The 10,830-nt window shown below is 34.5% G+C and overlaps 1 protein-coding gene across 1 annotated transcript; it reads left to right on the top strand.

Annotated features, from left to right (window-relative positions):
• Positions 1-10,088: 10,088 nt before the first annotated feature.
• LOC145632977 (uncharacterized) lies at positions 10,089-10,502 on the top strand. The gene has a single exon (XM_081685295.1). It carries the CDS (start codon positions 10,089-10,091, stop codon positions 10,500-10,502), a length of 414 nt encoding a protein of 137 aa, XP_081541421.1.
• Positions 10,503-10,830: the final 328 nt, after the last annotated feature.

Below are 10,830 nucleotides of genomic sequence, written 5' to 3'. Positions count from 1 at the left end.
TGGTGGTCCGCTTGTCCCCGGACGTGGGCTGTAGATGGTCCTCTTGTCCCCGGACGTGGGCTATAGATGGTCCGCTTGTCCCCGGACGTGGGCTGTAAATGGTCCGTTTGTCCCCGGACGTGGGCTGTAGATAAGACCTACAAAAATAAATTTGCCAATGGACTCGTATATACTGTGATTGACTTAACCACTAACTTGACCAAGTTTGACTTGATGTGACATGACATGTGTATGACTTGTGAGTCTGTGTGTGTGTGTATATGTGTGTGTGCAGACACAAGCAAACGAAGATGCAAAAGCAAAAATTTTTCGTCAATTTTTGTCATGAGTGGAGGGTACCGACTTTCTCCCGAAAAAGAAAGATATGAAAACTGAACTTTTATTTTCGAACTTCCTTCGATGAAAACTTGGAAAAAGTTTTTGAACTTCCCCAAAATAAAATAATGAAAAAGGAAAGAAGTTTTGAACTTCCTCCTTGAGCAAGACGAAATGAATCGTATGGATTGAATTGCTTGTCCTGAAAATAATGTATGCATGATGCATGTTCTTAGGCCAGGAGGCTAAGGACAATTACATCATGTGACACGATAGATGAATGAACTTAAGTCATGGAGCTAAGCATCATATATGGTGTAAAGAAGCGATTTTGAACGTCACTTAGGTCTGGAGCTAAGCACGTATAGTGATTATTGCATAATGAACGTTGCTTAGGTCAAGGAGCTGTGCACGATATGCTTTGTATGATTAAAAATCATTGATATATAAATGTTTCTTAGCACATTATGCGAAACAATGAACATTGCTCAGGTCAGGAAGCTAAGCAAGTATACAATGTTTCTTCTACTGAATGTTGTCTTTAAATAGTATGAAACATGCACAGTGTTGAAACAAGATTTCATGATAAAGGGCTCTTAAAGGGAAGGATGATTGATATGGATATGGATGTGTGAGTGAAGTGTGTGAATGTGATACTAAGGCTGGCTGCAAGGGTTATGGCAATGGAAAGAGATGTGAGAAGAGTTAAAGATGATGACCCTTCAGGCTGGGTAAGCTAATGTGATTTGGGTTCAAGCCCCCAAGTCTAGCTCTAAATGGGTAGGGATAAGCATTGGATATTCTTTGACTCGATCATGCATGGATATGAATATGAATGTGGCCGCACCTCGATGTGAGGTTGCCTACGTATCCGTTAGGAATCGGGCCAAACGTAGCTCTAACCGAACTTTGCACAAGTGTATGTACACCTCAAAGAGGTCTTTCAAGGGTTGTAATGTGGTTAAGTTGATGGTTTAAAGAAGAAAGGGATAAAAGGCTCAAGACCCGAGAGAATCCCCAAGATGTGTAATTTTGGATTTGAAAATTTTGAATTTTGCAAGTTTATTTTCAACCCTTTTTTTTTGTTTTGAATTTCTTTTTTTCTCTTTTTTTTTTTTTGAATCAATGTAGACAATCTCAGATCATGCGGTCCATCACTCACTTAGCATTCATGTTTCTCAGGCACGGTACCAAGCACTCGATGAGAGACGCAATTTGAGACGTGTTCATATCAAAGACATTGGAACACTTGCCTTTAGACATTGTTTTATTGTTGCTTTGCTACTTTCTTTTTTTTTTTACTTGCTTTTTGAATGTTATACAATTACACATCTTCCAATCCCAGGGTTAAGTGAATGTGGGTTGAAGAAATGAAGGCCAAACGTTAGACGAGGCTCAAAATGGTTGATGAAGAAATGAAATGTGATTGAACGGTTAACAGGGAATGACATGGTTGCAAAGGTGCCTCAAGTCATTGGTATACCTTGGGTTTAGTTCGGTAATTGATTTTTTTTTATTGAGAATGGATGAATGAATGAAAAATTCTATGATCGAGATGTAAAGGAAAATTGCTCATTTTATTAATGGAAAAGGTGAACGAAACACATGAAACATATAAAAAAAAAAAATTCAAAGTGGAAAACCTATGCTAGACATGAATGGGGGAATGGAGAAGAACGATAAAGAAAGAAATCATGAAAACTTGCACGAAGGATCTGTGTGCCTACGTTAAAAGCATGTGGTGAATATGCTTGACACTCATAGGAAGTGGGAATTGACATAATACGATTAGGGACAAATAAAGTAGGGAGCCGCCAACAAGTTTTTAAGGAACTTGTAAACCGTTCACGGATCATAAAAGGCAACCACGAATAAAGGGAAAACGATTGACCCGTGAAGGTTACACCCCATTCATAATCCATGAGATTACTAACTCCATATGGTTCGGAACCACGAAAGGAGGATCGGGGATGATGGTACGAAGTGAGTCATGGAGTCACATTCGCCCGTATTGGCCTCTACTCGATTCTTATAGTGAAAAGTGATTCCTGCGATCTCAAAGGCATGCAAACAAAACATTCAATTTGTTCCAAACTATTATTAGGCTAAATTGGTTGAATATTAATGCAACACATTACTCTAAAATATTGTGATCACTTGATTAAACAACAAGATTAAAAAGGAACCTAAACCGGTTGTCCAAATTATCTTATTAGGCGTGATTTTCAATTACATATTCCCTTTAACATGCAATATGGTGATAAAAAATAATAATAGAATAAACATTAATATTGGAAGCAATTCAACAATAATAATGTTAGTCAAATCAAATATAAAATTAACCTAATCATGATGCTAGCAATATTAAAATAAAATAAGAGTAATTAATTAGTTAATTACTCACATTTTGCGCGTTCCTTTAAATTTCTACATCATGAATAAACTGTTAGTAACTTCAATTAAAATATAAAATAAATGAAAATTAAATTAAATAAAAAGTAGAGTTGATTTGGTCCAAACCCTCAGTTATTTGTACCTTTCACGCCTTGGTTTAAGGACGGAACCTCGGGTTAAGTATAGACTCCTTGGAGTGCTTAGGGGAATTATTATGGAAGAATAAGGAGGCTAGAAATTAGGTTAAAGAGGGAGAAGAGAATGATTTTTGGTGTAAGGTGAGAGAGAATGATTATTGGTGCCCCGAACATCAGAAATGAGGGGGTATTTATAGAGAAAATGTGCTGAGGGAGCACACGGAACCCTAAAATGATAGAAACCCTAAAAAAGTATCCCGTGACACGGCAAAGTGTACCGTGACACGGTAAATCCCACCGTCAGACGGGAAACTTTCCCGTGACACGGTACAAATTTGCGTGACACGGGAAATATTTAGGTTACGGGAAGAAAACGCGTTAAGGGTTTACGCGGAAAAGACACGGAATGTCCCGTGACGCGGCACAGGTACCATGACACGGAATTATCCACCGTGACACGGTACAGTACACCGTGTCACGGCATGGGAGACGTGGAAATTACACGGAAACAGCTCCGTGTCACGAGGAATCCCACCGTCAGACGGTGTAAATTCCCGTGACACGGTGGAAAATGCCGTGACGCGGGAGTTGTTTAGGTATGAAGAACGCAAATAGGACACGGAATAGCCCCGCGTCACAGCAAGGGCACCGTGTCACGGGGATTCCCACCGTCTGACGGTGCAATTTCCCGTGACACGGTGGAATTGCACTGTGCGCGGTGATTCCAGGTTTTTACCCGTTTTTAAAACCATCATAACTTTTGATCCGTAACTCGGAATGAGACATATAATATATCATTTGAAAGCTTATCAAGTCTAATTTCCAACCCAATTAAAATTAAGTCAAAATAATATGTAGATTTTAAGATATGGTCATTTTAGTGGAAGGGTGTCGGTTTTAGGCCGAGTTTGGTGTTTTGCTCATATCTTTTTCGTTATAGCTTGGAATTGGGCTTATGATATATGGTTGGAAAGCTTATTTAAAGGCCTATCCAAAAAAATAATAATTGTATCAAAATTTTATAGCCATAAAATCAGTTTCTCTCAGTGGACACGAAAAGTGGAAAATAGGTTATGGTTTAGGGAAATGAGTTAGAAATTGGATTGGTTCATGAAATATATTGGATAGAACATGGATTTAAGCACTCCAAAGATTAAATACTCAACTCGACCAATAATGGCGGTGAAAGGTGTTCATCAATGGGTTATGTTTTGGGGAGACATTTTTAGGTGTCTACAGTATACAAATAAAAATTAATAGTATACAAAATAAAATAACAGTATACATGTTAATGATAACGGAGCACCGACAAACAATTAATGTCTTCATCTTCAACTCCTTCACATCCAAATTGTTTCTAACTTCGACAACACCAAACAAATAAAGAATTCACCGTTTTTCATGGAGAAAGTCGTAAATTTGCACACCGGTGGTGAATTCATTGTCTCTCGTGACCAAAGTAACAAGATGTTTAAAGACCTTGAAAATCCTTCGCCGCCCTCCAATTATACTACCTTTTATCAGCCACAAAATTTGTTGCTCCGTTCCGGCGCCGGTCGTTTTTTCACGGGAAACAACAGCAAAGAGGGGAAAGTAACTTCTCTCTCCTCCTTTTTCTTTTTTACCCACCCCTCGTTCTCATTTTACCACTATTTTATTTTGCCTTTTTTTTTTAATTCACAAATATTATTTTTTTTATTCAGGTATTGGATAGGGGGTCCAATACTGGGTAACGGGCAATACTTTCTCGTGGGGTAGGGGCGGTTTTTAACTAGTTACTGTGCGATTAGTGGGTTAGTGGGGTATTATACGCTGCGTTTAAGAGGGGGTACGGTGTAGGTAGTAGATCGAAGCTACACTAGGGGGTAGGTGTTAAGAATTATTTTTAGTATGTACTACTCTGTATTGAAAATGAGTTGTGGGCCGTGTGGCCTTGTGCCCTCTATTCTAAATTAAAAAAAAAAAAAGGGCAATACAACAAAACAACAACAATGTACACTTTTTATTAATGTATTTATTATTTTTATATAGGGTATATGGCGGGTTTGGGGCAGGTCTAACGAGTACAGGGCGGGTCACGTTTGGCGGGTACAAGGCGGGGCGGGTATAGCTTAAAATCCAACTCCGCCCCATCACCCATCGCGAGTATGGTTTTTATCCCCATCCTCACTCCGCCACCGCCAAACCTAGACCAGTGGCGGACCTACCCTTGGTCCTGGTAGGTCACGTGACCTAGCAAAAAAAAAAATTAAAAAACAAAAAAACACGGAATGAGTGTCTGAAAGGGGAAAAAAAAAGAAACAACAGACCAAACACTCTCATTCTCTCTCTTCGCGAATTCGCTCTTCGACAATTTCAGTCTTTCACTCACCGGAGTACTGGACTACCACTCCCCTCCCGCCACACCGCCTCGACGGCCGCCGCACGTCCTCCGCACCGTCATACGTCCGCAGAGACGCCTCCACCGCTCCACATCTCCACTCGTATATTCAGCTCTTCGACTCTTCTAGAGTTCTAGGTAAGATTTTAAGCTTTTAATTTCGTAAATTATACACAAATTGTTGAATAATTGTTGTGTTGAGTTTGTGTTTAATTGAGTTGATTATTTTCTATTGTTCTTTGCAATTGTTGATTTGCTCTTAAATTTATCAAATTAGGGAGTTAGGGTTTCTAATTTTTTAGGAAATGATATTATTGTAATTTGAATTGCTGATTTTTTTTTTGTTTCCTGTAAATTGATATTGTAAATTGACAATGGGCTAGTAAAATTGATTAATTGATGATTTCATATTAGAACTTAGCTAGGGTTTCTATTTTTTTTTTTTTTTTTGGAATTGATTAGTTTGGATAATTGCATCTGTGGACTGTTGTTTGAAGCATTTGTGGTTTGCTTAATCTAATTGTTAATGTAACTTAATTTTCAGAATGAAAAGGAAAAAAAATGTGTGATATAACAATTTTCTTTGATTCTAACTCTACCCGTTGCAACGACAAGTGTAGAATAGGTATTTTCAGGAATGACGCAAGTAAAAGATAAATTGCGTAATAGTATGGGAGATCAAATATTGAATGCTTGCTTGGTTACTTATATAGAGCGAGATATGTTTTTGAATGTTGACATAAATGATATTAATCGATATCAAAACATGAAAACTCGTAGAGAGCAATTGTAATTTCCTTTATTTGGTTGTAATATGGATATTTATTACTTTTGGATTGTAATTTTTTTTTAATTATTAGCTTTTTTTAAATATTCTTGCATTAATTATTGATTAGTAGTCGGTGGTGACCTAGCACCCGGAAAATCCTGGATCCGCCACTGACCTAGACCCATCCCCGCCCCCATTGGGTAGGAGACCCGCCCAACTGACATCCTTATGTAAAAGTGTAAAACTATTGTAAAATCGTATTGAACTAGTAGTAAATAAAATGGGATCCTTGGGCCTTGGGACACTTGTCATGCTTTGAGTACTTCGGGTCTTCTGATGTGACTTAGGCGTTTTATTGGAGTGAAATGAACAATGGTGATTGGATGCCTTAGTTCAATGTCTTTAGGGCTTCTTGGCCCAAATGACACCAAGGGCCCAAAATGGGAAGCCGTTTTGGTACCCAACACATTAGAATTGATCGTTATAAAATGAGTCCCATCACTTTAGTTGACAACATGCATGTTTAATTGCTAGGTTAAATATTGAATTGACCATATATTAGACGAATTTGGCTCAAACAAATTCATTTACGGAATAATCAATTGAATACGATGTACTCGTATCATGTATGCGTCTATTAGAATTATACCTGTTATAATGTTTTTGAGTTTTTGACACTTTTAGTTTAAGTTTATTTAGTATGAGGACGCCAATTATTGAGATAACTTATTTGAGACAATATTTTTCTTAGGTACCGTTTTGTAATAGTTGCATTTTTTAAGTAGAAACATTACCAACCCACTTTTTTTTTTTTTTTTTTCATTAATATCTGTTATTGTACTTTAATATAAATTTCAAAAAAATTATTTTGAAGATACATATTGAGATTAACTCAACCATAATGAAAATAATCAAAAGTGTAAAAGTTAGTATAAAAATTATATAAAAAGTCAAAACAATTAATTAACGATTTATTCATTTCAATCAGCCATATGATTTTATCCATACATAATAAAACCTATTAATTATTTAATCACAACAGCAGTATTGGTATAAAGGAGGTCGACAAGAGCCACTTGCATAACCACCTTGCTGCTTACAAAACCCATCACAGTCTGGTATGTCCTCGCATTTCCCTACGCAAACTACTGCGGCTCCTATCATCCACAAAAAGAAAAAAAAAAAAAAATTAGAAAATCAAAATAAAATAATTACATCTTTAAAGACTAAACAAAATTGTTACATATAATAAATAATTGGTAGGGGATCCTAGATAAAGTTGGGATACTTAGGAAGACACTTAAATATATTTATACTAGAGACGGATCCAAAAAAAATATATATATATTTAACAGGGTCAAAATACATTTGATATATTTTTATAGTTGATTAAAAATATGAATAATTTTTATAACAAAAAAAATAATTTAATAAGAATTTTGTTTTAATATTCAAGTGGGGTCAAGGGACCCCTACATTATATATATATAGTGTGCAATTGGCAAAAGTATAAGGCCACAATATAAGAACTAAGAAGTATATGCTATACCTATGTTCTCAAAAGAAGAGATACTATAGAAGAAATGAAGTGAAGTGAAATTTAATTATGAAATTAGAATTCAAAAAATGTACCCGGTGATGATGAAAGGATAAAGAAGAACGATATCAGCAGCAACATTGGCAATACATTCACCATGAAAAAGTAAATGATACGGTTGAATGCCATGAGAAAAAGCTATAAAAATGTAAAATAATCTATCCAATCTAAATTGTTTAACTTTTATTGTGGCTTGGCTGCTTAGGCTTGTAAGGTTCATATATTTATAAACGTAATAAAGTAACAATGTACGGAGTAACATTTTATGTTTAGTTTTCTTGGTCTAATTATTGGATAGAAATATCTAGTACGTGTTTAATTGCTGTGTGAAAGGCATCAACTTTATGGTAAGAAATCACATGAAGTTAATGCTATTGATATTTTATTTTTAATGTTTTTGGGAAAGATATTAAGTTTTTAATATATGTTTCCTATTATATCAAAATTTATCCTTTTCTAAAAATTAATATTTGAACTAGAATCATTTTAACAAGTAATATATCCATTATTATTGATTTAGGTTATATTTTTGTTCACCTACCTCATTTTCACTTATTTTAGGTCTAATAAGTTTAGATTAGTTCAAATTAAGAAAAAGAAGTTTTGATAAGGTTACTTATATTCAAATTACAACTAAAATAAGTTTGTGTAAGTTCTAATAAATTTAAATAAGTGAGAAAGTAGATCGAATAAGTAAATAAAGCTGGTCTCCTACAAAAGTTAAATACTCCCTCCGTTTTTTTTATTTGCATCATTTTGGATTGCACAAAGTTTTTGGAGAGTAATATAATATTATGAGTTGGTGAATAAATCATTAACCTATACTAAAAGCGAACCTAAAATGACATTTGTCACAATTTATTAACACGCCCATTTTACTTTCCATTATTACGTAGATTCTTTAAGGAAATCATTTTATAATAATTTAAAATATCTTTCTTCCAATTAAAATTCTTAACAATAATAATTCTCCATATAAACTCAATTAATATATTTTTACATATAAGTAGTCTTTTATTCGGTATTATTTTTGTGAAAAATGAGGTAATATTATTAAACAATACTGCTATACATTATTTTGGTCTTCGATAATACTATTAAAATTTTTTTTCTTACAATTTTGTTACTTTTGCAATAATGTTTAATTCAATTAAAAATAAAATCATTTTGTTAATATATATATATATATATATATATATATATAATACACACACACACACTCTACTTTCTACTTTTAAAAGTCGTATCAATATTAAATTAGTAACGCAGCATGTGCGGGTACTATCCTTAAAAAAATTTTACAAAAAAAAAAAAAAAAAAAAAAAAAAAAAAAAAAAAAAAAAAAAAACTTCAAAGACCTCTTTTTTTAAAATCAAGTCTAAGTGTCACTACTCTTGACATTAATAGAGTTACATTTAAAGTTAAAGTTATATTTATTTTTGAATTAGTATTATGAGTTTAATTTTTTTTATAAATTTCAATGCAATAACTCTTTATAAAATTTAATAATAATAATAATAACCGTGAATCTGCCCCCCGTGCATCTGCACGGGACTTAAACTAGTTATTATAATAAAAGTAAAATGGGGACCATGAAAGAGAAAGTATGTGTGAGAGGATATATATATATATATATATATATATATATATATATATATATATATATATATATATATATATATATATATATATATATATATATATATATATTATTTTAGTGGGGATCATGGAAAAGAGAGAAATGATAAAATATATTATAAAGTTACCAAAAATAAAAGTAATGCATTTATGAAAAAAAAAACTCCAAAAAAAGTGATTTTTGATGAGGACCATGAGAGGACAGATACATATTTTTAAAATATAGTTTTTGCCAAAACAGAGATCTAGAAAGAGTTAATATGTGAAACACTTAAGGCTTGTTCACATTTATTGAACTGAGCTTAACTGAACTGATTTGAGTTGAATTGAATTGAACTGAACTGTTTGGAGCTAAACTGAACTAAGCTAATAAAATGAATATTTTATGAGAGAGGGAAATTAGGAGATGAACTAAACTAAACTAAACTGAATTGATTGGAGCTGAACTGAACTAAACTACACTGAACTGATTGGAATTGTACTAAACTGAAATGAACTGAAATTAAGTAAATGTGAACAAGCCCTTAGAATATCGGAGATCTAGAAAGAGTTAATTGATTGTCCCACGTTGTAAATAAGTTATGAGTGAAAAAGGCACACATAACAAATACGAGTACAGTAATATGTTAGATTATGTAAATAATCACATGTATATGTTAGTTTGTAATTTACTAATATGTCCTTAGTTGTTAACCCTAGAATAGGCTTGTATATATATTGATGTTTAATCAATGAAAAGCCTACGGCAAATATTCTCTAAATCTTATATGGTATCACGAGCTTAGGTTAATTTTTCTCCCTAAAAATTCCTACTGCCTCTTCCGCAAACCCTATCTCTCTTCTTCATCTTCTTCTTCCATGGCTGATTCAGGCAAGCTTCACCCTGCTACCATGGTTCCTAACATCAAGGCGTGCACCCCTGTCACTCTTGACTATGCCGGAACTCACTACAACAGCTGGTCGACTCTCTTCCAATTGCATTGCCGTTCTAATTTGGTCATTGACCATATTATTCCTCCAGCCGTTGATCCTTCGGCCAAGCCATCCGAGCCTACGGATGTTGAGAAAGCTTTTTGGCAAAGACTTGATGATATTGTCCGTCAATGGATTTATGGGACTATTTCCACCGACTTGATGACCTCCATTCTCAATCATGACGACTCCGCGGCTATGGCTTGGAATCGTTTGAAGGAGTATTTTTACAATAACAAATCTGCCAGGGCACTTCAGCTTGATGCTGAATTCACCAACACCAAACTTGAACAATTCTAAGGTGCTAAACCTTATTGCACTCGCCTCAAAACTATTGCTGACAATTTGAGGAATGTTGGAGACGCCATCTCTGATAATTGAATGGCCCTTCAACTCTTGAAAGGTCTGTCCGAGGAGTACAAACTCTTTCGTACGTCGGTTCGACATCTTACTCCATTGCCTTCTTTTGATGCTTTGCGCTCGATGCTTGAATTAGAGGAGAAAACCATTGCTACGGATTTTCAATCCGAACCCACTAAAGAGGCGTTAATTGTGCAATCCTCTTCGACCTCCCATAACAATGCTGAGCAATTCTCACAATCGGGTGGAAATCGTGAGAATAATTTTC

Source organism: Chenopodium album, chromosome 5 (assembly GCF_948465745.1).
Source record: "Chenopodium album chromosome 5, dcCheAlbu1.1, whole genome shotgun sequence".
Classification (NCBI taxonomy): domain Eukaryota; kingdom Viridiplantae; phylum Streptophyta; class Magnoliopsida; order Caryophyllales; family Amaranthaceae; genus Chenopodium; species Chenopodium album.
Note: the sequence above shows the minus strand (reverse complement) of the source record. Positions and strands in the feature narration are given on the sequence as shown.

Excerpts from the sequence above, each read along its gene's own strand:
- LOC145632977 (XM_081685295.1), top strand. The coding sequence starts at position 10,089 with ATGGCTGATTCAGGCAAGCTTCACCCTGCTACCATGGTTCCTAACATC.